This window comes from Callithrix jacchus, chromosome 8 (assembly GCF_049354715.1).
Source record: "Callithrix jacchus isolate 240 chromosome 8, calJac240_pri, whole genome shotgun sequence".
NCBI classification, from domain to species: Eukaryota; Metazoa; Chordata; class Mammalia; order Primates; family Cebidae; genus Callithrix; species Callithrix jacchus.
In genome coordinates, this window is record NC_133509.1 from 136,884,694 (window position 1) to 136,901,579 (window position 16,886).

Here is a 16,886-nt window from a genome sequence, read left to right on the forward strand (position 1 = left end):
CTTCACCGCTAGCAGGGCGGAGGCTGCGGGCCCCGCCCAGCGCCGAGACTACAAGTCCCAGAAGGTCGCGCGACGGCGTTGCCGAGCCCGCTCCCACGCACGTGCGCCGCCGTGACGCCACCTGCGGCGGCTGCGGCTGCGGCTGCGGCCGCGGGCGGGGCGGGGCGGGGCGGGGCCGGCGGGCGGTGACTGACTTTAGGGCGGAGTCGGCTCCCGCTCTCAGTTGGCTGTGGGCTAGCGGACCGTCCAGCTTCCGGCGTCCGTTTCTGTCACTGTCTCGCTGTCTCGCGGAGTCGCGGTCGCCTTCTCATCGCTCCTGGAGGGTCCCGAGCGCGGCGCCATGTCGGAGCCCGGGGGCGGCGGCGGCGAGGACGGCTCGGCCGGCCTGGAGGTGTCGGCGGTGCAGAACGTGGCGGACGTGGCGGTGCTGCAGAAGCACCTGCGCAAGCTGGTGCCGCTGCTGCTGGAGGATGGCGGCGAGGCGCCGGCCGCGCTGGAGGCAGCGCTGGAGGAGAAGAGCGCCCTGGAGCAGATGCGCAAGTTCCTCTCCGACCCGCAGGTCCACACGGTGCTGGTGGAGCGCTCCACCCTCAAAGGTGCGGGGCCGCGAGGGTGGGGTCGGAGGGTCCCCAGGGCCAAGCCCCGCGGAGGGCAGGGCCTGCAGGTCCTCCGGGGCCGCAGATGTCCCCGGGATGGGAGGAGCCCAGCGGCTGCAGGTGACCACGGGGTAGGCAGAGCCCGGCCGGCCAGGTCCCCTGGGCCGCAGACGCCCAGCGGAGGCCGGCGCGGCGCCCGGGGCTCGTCCTCGCCACACCCACTGGCCTGCCCGGAGCCCCCGTGGCGCCCCCCTCCTAGTCTCGGGGAGAGGAGGGGGCCCCGTCTGCCGTCGCCCAAAACAATGGGGTCGCTTTGTCTGCTCGGGCCTCTCAAGATGGCCGAGTTGGGTGGAGACAGCGTCTCCCTGGGTTGAGCGCGGGCGAGGCTGCATCCCGGCCTCCAGTGTCACATGAGCTTTTCGGTTTCGATTTGTGTCCAGGCAAAGCGGACTTCGGGAGGGATGTGTCGGGGGCAGACCCGCGGAGCCGGGGGCAGCCGGGGTTCTGGCTCGGGAGAGGGTCTGGCGTATCGGAGGGGGCCCGAGCGGGCCGGTGTCCCCGTCCTGCCTTGTGGGGACCCGGAGGCCGAGGCCCACAGAGCGACGGTGCCAGTCCTGGGCCTACGAGCATCACTCTTGTAGGTAGATGCTCTCACAGCATCCTCGCTGAACCGGTGTATCCCGATTTTGCACGTGAGGAAACTGAGGCTCAGGTTAAGTGATTCACCCAAGGTCACTAGCTAATCCTAGTCCTGAGACTAGACTGTATCTCAGTTCCCCGTCCACTACATGTTCTCACTGATCATACCTTATATTTGTTTAATGCTTCGGTAATCCTGATCATAACCCTATTTGAGTCTAATTTTACAGATTAAAAAAAAAAGAAGGATTCAGGTTAGGCACCCAGTTGTGGGGGGAAGAGACAAGAGTTAGCGCATTCCAGCTGTCTCTTCAAATAATGACAGCCCAGCAGCAAGGCTACCTTCAGCTAAGTCTGGGGCTTCCCTGCGGGCAGGCTTTCTCATTGATTGATTACCACCACGTCGTAGCCCATGATGTTCACTCTGGGTGCGGCATGTCCATCTAAGAACCCCAGGATGACGTCCGAGTAAAGCTCAGGTCAGCCTCCAGGGTTTGGAGCTTGTCTGAAAGTGTTTGCCAGCCAGCTGCTTATAATTTCAAAAAACTGTCTGGTTCTGTCAGTAAGAGAACCTGTACTGTCTGCCCCATCCTTAACACAAACTGTTTTTCTGATAGTTTGTTTCTCTCAAAGGCTATTCTTATTCAGAAGATGCTTCTCTGTAGCCTTGGTGTCTGCCAGAGATTAGCAGAGTGTAAAAGAATTTTTTTTTCTCTTACATCCACATGGAATGTTGAAGGCAAATAAACCATCTGAGCATATTTAGAGTACTAATGTTGTTGAAGGTTGTTTCCTGTGATGTTTGGGGTTATTTATTCCTGAATGGAAGCCACGAGAGTTAAAAAAAGTAATAATAATAACTCATCTACTCTTTTTTTTTTTTTCCAAAAAACATATGTAGTCATTGTAGAAAATGCAGTATACAGCTGAAGTAAAAGTCATTGGGAATTCTTTGAGCCAGATGGAATCACTGTCAGCTTTTGGTCCATGTCTTTCTGGTCATTTTTCAATGCATTTTCATTTTATTAAAATACCTTTTGATCTGCATTTGTAAAGTTACTGTATTTGGGTAGCTTGACCATGGCTAATCCTTGACATTTTTATTGCATAGTTTATGTATTGGGGTCAGGTTTTTTTTGTTTTTTGTTTTTTAACCTTGGGTCATCATTTCTTTTTATGGAAAAAAAAAATTTAAGTTTTATGTTTCTTCTAGAGTGATCACCAGTAATTCGCTTTGTCCAGGCATCTTAAAATTGAACGTTGCTAAAATTATTAGGGTGGGGGGAACTGTATTTCTGTAGCAGACTATCTAGTATAAATTATCTCTGTATTTTTTTAAGGGAACCTTTTTTCCTTTCAGCAAAACAAATATGCAGATATCCAAATCTTGGCTCCATAATGACTTGCACTTTTGAAACTTGACTGAGGAATGAGACCATGTAAAATTGAAATCCTACCTCATTCCTGTGTTTATAAAAATCCTTTAAGTAGTTCTACCAATTCAACCTGTCTGTAATTTATTTTTCACTTACAAAAATCTAAGGAAAGATTTTAAAATTAATGCAGTCCTATGATAAATGGCCTGTTTGTCTTATTAGCAGCCTGGCTACTCGGGGACATGTTGGGTGTAAGTACAGACCCAGGACTTTTGGTAGGAGGGCTTTCTAATCAGTGGCTTTTATGAGTTAGCATTGGCATTTGTACATTTAATCAAATGTGTGTATCAAGTAGTTAATTACAGTGAAAGGCAGGCTTGCATTAATATAGAAAACATTTATTTAATAGACAGTAGTGCTTTTATTTTATTTCTTTCCCCCCCTTTTTTTTTAATGGAAGGAGGTATCCAAACACTTGTAATTGAATATAGAAACGTTTTTCTTTCTTTCTTTCTTTTTTGAGACACATCTGTCACCCAGGCTAGAGTATAGTGGCATGATCTCGGCTCATTGCCACCTTGACTTTCTGGGCTCCGAGTTCATTTTCTAATTTTTTTTAATTTTTAATTTTTGTTTTTTAGAATGAAAAATGGTCCCCCCCCCCCCCCCCCGCTTTTTTTTGAGATGGAGTCTTGTTCTGTTTCCCAGGCTGGAGTGCAGTGGCACCATCTCAGCTCACTGCAACCTCCATCCCCCAGGTTCTGAGTTCAAGCAATTCTCCTGCCTCTACCTCCCAAGTAGCTGGGATTACAGGCTCCTGCCACCACGCCTGGCTAGTTTTTGTATTTTTAGTAGAGACAAGGTTTCACCATGTTGGCCAGGCTGGTCTCAAACTCCTGACGTCAGGTGATCTGTCCCCCTCAGCCTCCCAAAGTGCTGGGATTACAGGCCTGAGCCACCATGCCTGGCCTTTTTATATTGGGATTTTTTTTTTGAGACTGAGTTTCGCTCTTGTTGCCCAGACTGGAGTTTGTGATCTCAGCTCACCACAACCTCTGCCTCCCCGGGTTCAGGCGATTCTCCTGCCTCAGCCTCCCGAGTAGCTGGGATTACAGGTGCGTATCACTACACACAGCTAATTTTTTGTATTTTTAGTAGAGACAGGGTTTCAGCATGTTAGGCTGGTGATCTGCCTACCTCGGCCTCCCAAATTGCTGGCATTACAGATGTGAGGCACCATGTCCAGCCAAATATAGAAACATTTTTATGTGAAGCTATATATATTTTTTGTTTTTTTTTAGCTACCCCAGCTAGCTGTAAACTTTTGCTGTTAAAGTGCATCATTGAGCTAGGTGCAGTGGCTCACACCTATAATCCCAGCACTTTGAGATACCAAGGCAGGAGGATCACTTGAGGCCAGGAGTTCAAGACTAGCCTGGGCAACATAGCAAGACCCTATCCACAGAAAATTTAAAAATAAGCCAGGCATGGTGTTACATGCCTGTAGTGCCAGCTCCTTGAGAAGATTGCATGAGCCCAGGAGTTTGACACTATGGTGAACTAGAATCACACCTCTTTGCCCCAGCCTGGGCAACAGAGTGAGACCTGTCTCTAAAAGAAATAAAGTACAGCATTACTCAAATTATAGAATAAATATTGTGAATTTAACAACTTATCTTGATAGGAATTGGAGAGTCTGTGGGAAAGGGAACGTTAACTTATAGCTTCTCATTTTAAAAAGAGAAATCTTTCTGAAGTTCCTGGCCCCTAGGAAATTATCTTCCTCATAGTATACTTACAGTATGGTGACAAGACAGGTGCTTGTTACTTAACTAGCCATTTTATGTGAGTGCCGTTTTTGTAGAATCTTTTACTTCAGGTACCATTTTTTGGTTGTATGTTATCCCCGATGGGTGGGATATGCTTCACTTCGCAGCTGGTGGAACTGCTGGCTCCATGACTTGTCTGTGCTCTCCAGCTTGTTAATGGCCTGCCTAGAATCAGGTGCCAGGTTGGTTGTTCTGTATGAGCGTGTGTGGTTTTGGTGTTTTTTTGTTTTTTGTTTTTTTTGGTGGAGAGAGTGTTTCGTTTTGTTTTTTTGAGACAGGGTCTCACTCTGTTGACCAGGCAGGAGTGCAGTGGCACAATCACGGCTCATTGCCACCTCGACCTCCTGGGTTCCCAGTTCATATTCTAAACTTTTTTTTTTTTTTTGAGATGGAGTCTCTGTCGCCAGGCTGGAGTGCAATGGCGTGATCTCAGCTCACTGTAACCTCCGACCCTGGGTTCAAGCGATTCTCCTGCCTCAGCTTCTTAAGTAGCAAGGACTACAGGTGCTTGCCACCATGTCCAGCTAATTTTGTATTTTTAGTAGAGATAGGGTTTCACCATGTTGGCCAGGATAGTCTTGATCTCTGACCTTGCAATCTGTCTGCCTTGGCATCCCAAAGTGCTGGGATTACAGGTGTGAGCCACCATGCCCCGCCGTGTGTGTGTGTGTGTGTGTGTGTGTGTGTGTGTGTAACAGTCCAGTGTTTGAAACTTGGAATTTTTTTTTTCCTGAGACAGAGTCTCACTGTTGCCCAGGTTGGAGTGCAGTGGCATAATCTTGGCTCACCACATCCTCAACTTCCTGGACTCAAGTGATACACCCATCTCAGCCTCCCAAGTAGCTGGGACTACAGGCACACACCACCATGCCTGGCTCAGTTTTGTATTTTTTGTAGAGGCAGGGTCTCCACATGGTGCCCAGGCTGGTCTTGAACTCTTGGACTCCGTGATCCTGCTACCTCTGCCTCCCAAAGTGCTGGGATTGCAGGCATGAGCCATCACACCCAGCCTGAGGATTTAATTCTAAAGGATGAAGAAATGTAGTTTCATCAGTGTCATCTCTAACACAACATATCAACATGATTTCATGCATTTCGAGGAGAAGTATTTCCTGCTTACGTGGAAGATTGTGCTGCTGGTTTCTGGAAGACCTTTCTGAAGCAGCTTACTAGTGAAACATTTTGTTTAGAAATCTGGCCATTCTTTCTTACATGTACTGTAATCCACATTCACTGAATAGAACTTGTATCGATCCCTGTGACCTCGTCTGTTCTAGGGCTCTCAGTTATTCTTTCAGTCCCAAGCAAGATCTGGATTGAACAATGCCAGATGCAGGCCATACAGTGTTGCTCCAGGCCATGCGGTACCTCCAGCTCCAGCAGACACAAAGCAGGGGATCAGCCTTGGCTGCTGCTCGGCCTGACCAAAGATCTGGCAGCGCCTGTTTGCAGCAGGGGCCTCCAGTTTGAAAGGAGAAAACAAACCTGCCTACCAGGCTTTGGACTCAGTGGTATTCGCACGTCAGCGAGGTTCTTATTGCCCATGCTGTCACACTGTGGGTGGGGCCTACACCTTTTATAGAATACACCGTCTGCAGCAAGATAAATTTGAATGTGCAGTGTAGCGTAGTAAACAAAATTTATGTACAGCACAGGGAAAACAGTTATCACTTCTTTTTAAAAGTAAACTTGAATGGAAATTGCGTGTCAGCGTCAGACAATGTCAGGTTGGGAGCAGCAGGAGAGGTTTAGTCCAGCCCTCATAGTTCATGAATGAGGAAACCAAAACCCTAGGATTTTAGGATGCAGTTGGGAAAAGGATGTTCTATTCTAAGGAGGATTCTGAAACCTAAAAACTCAGCTCTGCAGTGCCTCGGTGTCCGTTAAAATGGGAGTGTTTGTTTTAATCTATTTCATGTCAGTATTTCTTTTGAATTAGTAGCAACTTTAAAAGTACCAAGTCTTAAGCTCCTTAGGTGTTAATAACTTACTAGGCTTTTTAAAAATTCTTTTCTCTTTTCTTTTCTGGAAATACCAAAATGAACTCCAGTTTACATTAAGTAAGTATGCTATGGGGCCTCGTGCTCCCTGCATGCTCCTACTGTTGTTACAGTGGAAGTCTTCAGGGGAGAGTGCGCAGACTTTCTCATCTTCCCAGCCTTGTTTCAGAGCAGGGAGCGGTTATGGCAAAGAAGTCATGGCTCCTCAGAAGAAGAATGAACAGGGTGGACATCAGGGTGACAAGGAAAGCACCAGAGACAAGAAAGGGGGAAAACTAAAGCAGGAAAATAATGGGAGGACATGTATGATAGTGATTGACCAAAATAATGTGGTATTAGTATGTTTGGGATTTTTTTTTTTTTTTTTTTGAGACGCAATCTTGCTCTGTCACCCAAGCTGGACGCCATCTTGGCTCACTGCAACCTCTGCCTCCTGTGTTCAAGCGATTCTCCTGTCTCAGCCTCCCGAGTAGCTGGGATTATAGGTGCCCGCCACCACGCCTGGCTAATTTTTGTATTTTTAGTAGAGATGGGGTTTCACCATGTTGGCCAAGTTGGTCTCAAACTCCTGACCTCAGGTGATCCACCCACCTCAGCCTCTCAAAGTGCTGGGATTACAGACATGAGCCACTGTGCCTGGCCCATGTTTGGGATTTTGAAAGGCAAAGAAGACAAAAGATAAAGAGAACCCCAGGAACATTTAACCTGTAATTTGGTAGTATGTGTGGGCCAAAGGAAATGAATGGCTTCAAGACCAAGGAGAGACTTGCTTTGTGGCTGGGGGAAAAGTTGGGAGGGAAGAGCACATGAGGGAATGAGCAAGGGCGCAGGAGTCGGGCAGCCTCGCCTGGCACTTTGCCAGTGTGCTTTGTCCCATTTCCAACTGCCCGTTCACCAGCTTTGAGAGAGCATGTCCTATTTACTCAGGAGAGGGCCGTATCTTTTTTTGTTGTTTTTTTTTTTGAGACAGAGTCTTGCTCTGTCACCCAGGTTGGAGTACAGTGGTGCGATCTTGGCGCACTGCAGCCTCAATATCCTGTGCTCACATGCCCTAATTTTTGTATTTTTTGTAGAGATTGGGTTTCACCATCTTGCCCAGAGTGATCTCAAAACTCCTGAGCTCAAGTGATCCACCCACTTTGGCCCCTCAAAGTACAGGGATTACAGGCTTGAGCCCCTGTGCCCAGCCGAGGGTGGTATAATTCTTAAGGTAATTGAAATTGCGTAGTTTTTATATTTCATTAAAGAAGACATAATGCTAGCCCAGTGCAGTGGCTCACGCCTGTAATCCCAGCACTCTGGGAGGCTGAGGCAGGTGGATCACTTGAGCTCAGGAGTTCAAGACCAGCCTGGGCAACATGGAGAAACCCTGTCTCTACAAAAAGTACAAAATTAGCCAGGTGTGGTAACGCACACTTATAGTCCCAGCTACTCAGGAGCCTGAGGTAGTATTATCACTTGAGCCCAGAGGGGTTGAGGCTGCAATGAGCTGTGATTGCACCACTGCACTCCAGCCTGGGCGACAAAAAAAAAAAAGGCGTAATGTAATGCTTCCCTAATTCACAGTTTAATTATACAGGTTACTAGTAGTTGGAAGTACATTAAGCTGGTTTTTCAATGAAGGTATACGCAGATTAGTGCTCAGTGCCATTTTGAACATCTCTAGGAATTCAGTAAACTCTCAGAAGTTAACCAAAGAAGTGTTGACAAGTTGTTGTAATGTGTATCAGTGTAGCCTGCAGGGAAGGGACTCATGCAGCAGGCCCAGGACTTGGATTCTTTGACTGCATGGATAGTCCAGTATTGATCTGTTACACATTAACAGTAACTTTGTATAACTAGTAACTTTATCAGGCATCAGGAAATAGATTCAAATTTTACTGAAAGTGATATTACCTAATAAAACATTCAGATTGTGTTTGTATGTAAGCTTCTAAATATAACAGGGTTAATAGCCTCTGTTATTAAAAATTAATAATCAAGTGTCTTTCCTCCTCTGGACAATTTTTTTTTTAAGTTTCTACAGAAGTCGAAAGTCGATTATTATTTGATGGCAGTTTTTGAAACAATATCCTAAATTGTGTGTCTGTAAATTGGAGTCAGACATACTCAGCGGGGTTTGATCTGTGTCTTTATGGGGAATATGTGCAAAAAGACGAGTCCAGGATGTTTTCTATGCCTGATTCATAGTGGCTTCCATAAGTTATTATCAAGAGAAGTTGGAATTTAACAAACCGGCAGGGAACGTCTGTTTGCATTATCGCTGTCTGAGGATTATGTCACTGGGTGTGCCTTCCCTAGCCGAAGCAGCATTTACTGCATTGCAGTATTCCCGGTCCAGAGCTGGATCGCTGGCCGCAGAGCGGTGACTCATCTCTTGGAATGGTGCCTAGTTCCCTTAACCCGGTTTGCATTAGGAAGTACAGGCCACGTGCTTAGGTGCTGTGTCCGGACTGTGCAATTTCTGCATAATTTTGTTTGTATTAATGATGAGTCTTTATGGGGGGGGAAGAAATGATGCAGAGTTAAGAAGCCATAGTTTTAGTTGCATCAATGATTTCCTTTGATCATAATAGAATGTTAATTTTATTTTCTATATATTGTTTTGGTGTTATTTTGATGGCATATTTAATATGAATGATAGAACAATATTATGGTAGGTCCAGAAAACTGAGGGAGAAAATCATCGCACTCCCCTGACAGCTGTGTCAGTTTGCAGGTATTTCTTTATTCCCTGTCTGTATGCTTGCAGTTTACAGGTTGTAATCATGTGTGGCTGATTTCAGGCAGTGTGATTTCTCTTGTGATCTAGCTACATTTGAGTGGTCAGAAAAATGTTGATTTCTTTAATTTTTTAAATAGTCATTTTTTAAAATAGCTTAGGAAGTATCTGCCATACTAGAATGTTCTGCCACCTACTCCTTCCTCTTCCTAAAATTATACCCAAAATAGTAATTTGGAAGAATAAATGTTCTCTTGATAGATACTCTATTTATTTATTTATTATTATTATTTTTAGACAGAGTCTCACTTTGTCGCCAGGCACCAGGCTGCAGTGCAGTGGCACAATCTCAGCTCACTGCAATTTCCACCTCCCAGGCTCAAACAATTCTTCTGCCTCACCCTCCCAAGTAGCTGGGACTAGAGGTGCGCACCACGCCCCGCAGCTAATTTTTGTATTTTTTAGTAGAGACGGAGTTTCACCATGTTGGCCAGGATGGTCTCGATCTCCTGACCTCATGATCCGCCCGCCTCAGCCTCTCAAAGTGCTGGGATTACAGACGTGAGCCACCGCGCCCAGCCTATTTTTATTTTTTTTATTGTTTTTTGAGACAGATCTCAGCTCACCGCAACCTGCACTTCCCGGGTTCAAGCAGTTCTCTCTCCCCAGCCTCCCAAATAGCTGGGATTACAGGCACCCACCACCACGCCCAGCTAATTTTTGAATTTTTAGTAGATACAGGGTTTCACCTGTTGGCCAGGCTGGTACTGAACTCCTGACTTCAAGTGATCTGCCTGCCTCGACCTCCCAAAGTGCTGGGATTACAGACATGAGCCACCGCGCCCAGCCAGTTAGACTAATGTTTTATACTCTTTGGTGTGAATTTTGTATTTGTCTCAAATTAAAACTAAGGAAGCAAGGGCTGAGCACAATGACTCATGCCTGTAATGCCAGGCAGGCCGAGGCAGGAGGATTTCTTGAGCCCCGGGAGTTTGACACCAGCCTGAGCAGCATAGAGAGACCCTGACTCTAAAAAATGTTTTAAAAATCCACTGGAGGTGGTGGCATGAGGCTGTGGTCCCAGCTGTTTGGGAGGTTAAGGGAGGAGGATCTCTTGAACCCAGAAGATCAAGGTGCAAGTGAGCTGTGATCAAGCCACTGTATTCCAGCCTGAGCAACAGAACAAGACAGTGTCTCTAAATTAATTATTTTAAATAAATAAAATGCTTACAGAAGTAGTAAGATTTAAAACAACAACAACGAAGGAAGCAAATAGCTTTTGGTCAGACCTTATACAACCAGGTTTCATGTGTTTAGAGCTTAGTGAACCCTTAGAGACTACCTAACTCAATATTCTGCCTGCTCCACCCACCACTTTACACCTGACAAATTTGAAGCCCAGAGAAAGAAAAATGACTTTCTCAAGTTCACATATCTTCTGAGCAATAGAGCTTGATCTGTTAAAAGCTGCTGCTCTTTCTGTTACATCATGACTTTTTTTGTTTGTTTGTTTTTGAGACAGAGCCTTGCTCTGTCGCCAGGCTGGAGTGCAGTGGCGTGATCTGAGCTCACTGCAACCTCCGCCTCCCGGGTTCAAGCGATTTTCCTGCCTCAGCCTCCCAAGTGGCTGGGGCTACAGGTGCATGCCACCACACATGGTTAATTATTTGTATTTTTAGTAGAGATGGGGTTTCACTGTGTTCGCGAGGATGGTCTTGATTTCCTGACCTCGTGATCGCCTGCCTTGGCCTCCCAAAAGGCTGGTATTACAGGCGTGATCGCCTGCCTTGGCTTCCCAAAAGGCTGGTATTACAGGCGTGATCGCCTGCCTTGGCCTCCCAAAAGGCTGGTATTACAGGCGTGATCGCCTGCCTTGGCCTCCCAAAAGGCTGGTATTACAGGCATGAGCAATGGTGCCTGACCAATTATTTTCTATTGTTATCCGTTTTTTAGTTTTTCAATTTTGGTTTTTAAGTATTTAGAAATTTGGTTCACATGCTTCTTGAGGCTGTCTTACTGTTAATTTCCAGTAAGCTTTTTTAAATTTAAATTTTATTATTAAAAAATTGAGATGTGGTCTCACCGTGTTGGCCAGACTAGTCTCTGAGTTCAGGTGATCCACCGCCCTCGGCCTCCCAAAGTGCTGGGATTACAGACAGAAGTAAGCCACCACGCCCAGCTCCAGTAAGCTTTTGAAAATGACTACTGTGTGCGTGTTGTACTGTGTGGAATCTAGCATGGTCTTTGCCTTCCAAGAGCTCACAGTTGGGAAGGAAGATACATTCCTAAGTCAAACCCCAAGCGGACTCAGATAAGTGCCGTGGTGCAGCAAAGGGAAAGGCTAGACGAATGCTTCTCGGTGACCCTGGGGACGTTTCTTGATAGTTTTCTTGATTGGGGTTTGCCCTGGGCCTGGCCTTGATGAAAACTGGCCATGCTACATCCTGGTGAGGAGCCTAGACTTTGGAATCACAAACTTCTGAACCCTCACACTGTTGCTTCCCAGCCAAGTGCCTGTGGGCAAGTTACTGATATTCTTTACCAAGAAAACAAGGACAATAATAGTCACACCAACCCCACAGGGTTAAACATATGATAGCTGTGAGGTGCCTAGTAAAATGCCCGTCACCCAGTGCGGCTGAGTTAACAGCCGAGCAGAATATACTTGAGAGCAGGGCTGGAAAGTGACTTCCGTGTCTGAAGCACAATGGATGAGCTACCGGGGTGGGATGCTGAGGACTCGGCCACAGCCGGCACCGGCTAGCACTGCCCACGGCAGGCCCGGTTCCAGATCTTTCTGGCGTCAACTCAGTTATCCTTGCAGAAGCCCCGGGATGCCCACGCTACTGCGCTTTACAGACAAGAAAGTCAGGAATTTAACCAAAGTCACATAGAAAGTCAGGAACCAGGAAAAAATGGGTAGGAAGAGAAAAATAGTGCAAAGTCATATAGGTGTTTATCTGTCAGGTCGGCAGTGGGGAGAGGATAGTCATTGTCTAAGCAGTTGATTAATAAGAAATTGGAAATGTTCATATTAATGTGATACATTTGCTATGATTTGTAGAGGACGTCGGTGATGAAGGAGAAGAAGAAAAAGAATTCATTTCCTATAACATCAATATAGACATTCATTATGGGGTTAAATCCAATAGGTGAGTAGTACGAATACACCATTATCTCAGATTACAAATTTGTGAGAGTTAATATGAATCTTCTTTCTTTTCAAACTCAGAAATTCTTACTAAGAATTAATATACATCTTAACACATTAAGAAAACACTCAAAAGTTTTCTGGTCTTTAAATTCAGTGTCTTTGATTTCATGTCTTCAAATTAAGAGGATTTCCAAAACAGTATAAATGCTAAAATGTTGTCCCTTTAATGGACACATCATGGCATCTATCTGGTGTTTGAGCTGTCATATATTAACATGCCTGATAGTACTCGATACAGTTGGCCCTCCAAATCTGTGGTTCCACATCTGCAGATTCAGCCAACCACAGGTAGAAAATATTTTGGGGGAAAAGCAATACATACAATACAAAAATTAAAAAGCAAGTAAAAAACAGTATAACAACTATTTATGTAGTGTTTACATTGCGTTAGAGATTATAAGTAATCTAGAGGTGATTTAAAGTATACAGGAAGGTGTGCATACGTTATATGCAAATACTGTGCATTTTATATAACCAACTTAACATTTGCAGATTTTGGTGTCCAGGGAGACCTGGAACCAGTTTCCCATGTATACCAAGGGACAGCTGGATATCTGATTTTTCATTATTACAAATAACTAGTATACATTTGATGTACAGGTTTGATTATTTTAAGGATAAATCCTAAAGGCAGCATTACTAGTTCACATATAAAGCATCATTAAAATGTTTATTTATTATTATTATTTTTTTTTTTTGAGACGGAGTTTCACTCTTGTTACCCAGGCTGGAGTGCAATGGCACGATCTCGGCTCACCACAACCTCTGCCTCCTGGGTTCAGGCAATTCTCCTGCCTCAGCCTCCTGAGTAGCTGAGATTACAGGCACACACCACCATGCCCAGCTAATTTTTTTGTATTTTTATTAGAGATGGGGTTTCACCATGTTGACCAGGATGGTCTCGATCTCTTGACCTCGTGATCCACCCGCCTCGGCCTCCCAAAGTGCTGGGATTACAGGCGTGAGCCACCACGCCTGGCCCATCATTAAAATTTTTAATGCATGTTACCAGATTTTCCACCTCTCAGAAAGATTGTGCTAATTGATACTCTAGTAGACATATCCAAATTTAAATATGTAAATGTCATAATGGATTCTGCATTTTTTTTAAACTTATTTTGAGTATCTCCGGTTACAGAAGAGTTGTGTGCATACGATATAGAACTTCCAGATACCAGTCGTTAATGTTTGCCACTCATGCATTATCATTTTTCCCTGAATCATTTGACAGTTACTTATAGAGAGTATGCACCTTTATCCCTAAATACTTTTGTGTATTTCCTGAGAACAAGGACATTCTCATTCATAGCCTCAGTACAACGATCAAATTCAAGAAATGTAAGATTGCTGCAGTATTCTCTAATTATGGTACATGTTCAGATTGTCTCAATAATATCCCTTATAGTAAATTTCCCCTGATTCTGAGCCCAGTCCGGATCACACTTCAGTTTCTTGTCGCTCTAATTTCCTTTAATCTGGAGTAGTACTTAGCCTTTTGTGTACCTTTTATGACACTGACGTGTTTGACGTTTACAAACCAATAGCTTCATGGAACATTCCTCAGTTGGGTTTGCCTGATGTTTAGATTCAGGTTATACGATTTTGTCAGAAATGCTATTGTGACTTTGTTCTTTCTCAGTATGTTACATTGGAAAGTTCCGTTGATTTTACAGTTATATAAAGTTATTTTGAGTTGTTTGTTTCTTTTTTGAGAGGGAGTCTCTGTCACCAGGCTGGAATGGCCTCTTGTCACCTTAACCAGTGAGCAACTTTTGTTTACTTAGTACAGTAAATAAATGTTACAAATTAGTATAAGATCAAATTTAAGTATTTCTTGGCTTAGAACTTGTACTTCTAGGGCAGATTAGTTTTAGACCAATATTGTGAATTCAGCCATGTATGAGACAAGTTAACTCTGCCTGGTTTCCTGTTTGCTCACATTCTATAACCATAACCTTGATTCAGTAGCTCTCATGTACTAAAGAAAGACGAGCAGTACATTTCAGTGTTAGAAAAGCAACACTTCCGTGTATGCTTAGTATGATTTTTAAAGTAATAAGCCTAATTAGGAAAGTAACTTTTCTAATTTCTTCTTTTGCTTTTCTTTTTAGCTTGGCATTCATTAAACGTACTCCCGTGATTGATGCGGATAAACCTGTATCTTCTCAGCTCCGAGTCCTTACACTCAGTGAAGACTCGCCCTACGAAACATTGCATTCTTTCATTAGCAATGCGGTGGCTCCTTTTTTTAAGTCCTATATTAGAGAGTCTGGCAAGGCAGACAGGTAAAAACCATTTACCTTCTGTGGTTTGAATGTTATATTTCACTTAATGTTCACAAGATAGTATAGAACTTGGTGTAAAACTTGGGCATTGGGAGGGAAAGCTAGTGAACCAAGGGGATATAAACTCTGCATTAATAAATATGTGTGTCGTTACTGTTAGACCTGAAATGATAGAATCTCTCTGAAGACCAATAGCATGCTAAATTTTTTTTTTTTTTTGAGACGGAGTTTTGCTCTTGTTACCCAGGCTGGAGTGCAAGGGTGCGATCTCGACTCACTGCAACCTCCGCCTCCTGGGTTCAGGCAATTCTCCTGCCTCAGCCTCCTGAGTAGCTGGGATTACAGGCACATGCCACCATGCCCAGCTAATTTTTTGTATTTTTAGTAGAGACGGGGTTTCACCACATTGACCAGGATGGTCTCGATCTCTTGACCTTGTGATCCACCCACCTCGGCCTCCCAAAGTGCTGGGATTACAGGCTTGAGCCACCGCGCCTGGCCAGCACACTAAAGTTTGAGATATTTCATCTCTTTTTAGGGATGGTGATAAAATGGCTCCTTCAGTTGAAAAGAAGATTGCAGAACTTGAAATGGGACTCCTTCACTTGCAGCAAAATATTGAAATTCCTGAGATCAGCCTGCCAATTCATCCCATTATCACAAATGTGGCAAAACAGTGTTATGAGCGTGGAGAAAAGCCAAAAGTTACAGACTTTGGAGATAAGGTCGAAGACCCAACATTTCTTAATCAGTTACAATCTGGGGTTAACCGCTGGATCCGAGAAATTCAAAAAGTAAGAGTACAGGATTGAAAGTTATGTAAAGTATGTTGCTCTTTAGTGTCTTTGGGAAAACTGATCTGGATTTTGCCAGTGAGGTAAATTCTGTGGTAACTTGTTAGTGGTGCCTCCTCTTAGTCCTGGGGCTGTTCAGTGGACGACTGGCCTTGATCTGGGTGGAATGGCCAGGGGACAGTGTGAGTTTGCTTAAATAGTCACCCTGATAGAGCATTAATCTCAGCAGTCTCATATCTTTGATTTCAAATCAGACCACTTTTGATTTACAGGGAAGGAAATCTACTTGAAATTTCGAAACTAATTTGTAATGTATGTGTTTAGTTAATGATACTTTTTTAACCTTTGTTTAAATAGTGAATACCCTCAGATGTTATTTTATCTTCAAAGGTGACCAAACTGGATCGAGATCCTGCATCAGGGACTGCCTTACAGGAAATTAGTTTTTGGCTGAATCTGGAGCGTGCGTTATACCGCATCCAGGAGAAACGGGAGAGCCCAGAAGTTCTCTTGACTTTGGATATCTTGAAGCATGGCAAACGCTTCCATGCCACTGTTAGCTTTGACACTGACACAGGTAACAACTAGAACTAAAATCTGATTAGTAAGTTATTGATCTGGCTTTTATGAAATCTTATTTGATAATTTAGAAAACTATAGTTTAATTTTTTGTTTTTTTTGAGACGGAATCTGGCTCTGTTGCCCAGGCTGGAGTGCAGTGGCATGATCTTGGCTCACCACAACCTCTACCTCCTGGGTTCAAGTAATTCTTCTGCCTCAGCCTCCCAAATAGCTGGGAGTACAGGCACATGCCACCACACCTGGCTAATTTTTTTGTGTTTTTATTAGAGATGGGGTTTCACCATGTTAGCCAGGATGGTCCCTGTCTCCTGACCTCGTGATCTGCCCACCTTGGCCTCCCAGAGTGCTGGGATTCCAGATGTGAGCCACCACACCTGGCCAAAAACTATAGTTTTCGTAGATGTACTGTCATTTTTAACCATTTCCTCTCTTATATCACATCTTATCTTTCCCTCAGATCCAGGTAATGAAAATCACTCTCCTACATACCTGCCTTTCCCCTTTTCCTTCAGGGGTTTGAAGGACATGAAAGTCTCTAGATATAGCACGGACTCCCCGCTCCAGATCCCTCCTGTTTCCCCGCTGCTGGGCTCCGTGAGTCACCTCATGGAGCTAGTAGTTGGCTGTCCTATTAGCACAAAGTCCGGTGTGCTTTTCACAGGCCAGGCAGGAAGGTGCTTTAAGTAAAGCAGAAGTTACTTGCCCAGTGGATTGTGGCAGAGGAGCTGGCCGCTACCACTTACTCTTCCTCTTTTTACTTGCCCCTTTCTCTTCTTTGTCTTCCTCCCTATTCTGATAAGTAGCCAAAATGAATTTAGTTTTCTGAGTGGAGAACAAGTGCCATTGATG

General features: G+C 44.7%; 1 protein-coding gene across 1 annotated transcript in view; it reads left to right on the plus strand.

Moving 5' to 3' along the window:
• Window positions 1–221: 221 nt before the first annotated feature.
• Window positions 222–16,886, plus strand: part of DYNC1H1 (dynein cytoplasmic 1 heavy chain 1) — an 83,353-nt gene continuing 66,688 nt past the window's right edge. The window contains exons 1-5 of the mRNA XM_035261535.3: window positions 222–596; window positions 12,227–12,314; window positions 14,488–14,661; window positions 15,200–15,455; window positions 15,846–16,032. Coding sequence (XP_035117426.1) covers window positions 341–596; window positions 12,227–12,314; window positions 14,488–14,661; window positions 15,200–15,455; window positions 15,846–16,032 — 961 coding nt within the window. The 5' untranslated portion in view covers window positions 222–340. The remainder of the gene's footprint in view (window positions 597–12,226; window positions 12,315–14,487; window positions 14,662–15,199; window positions 15,456–15,845; window positions 16,033–16,886) is intronic.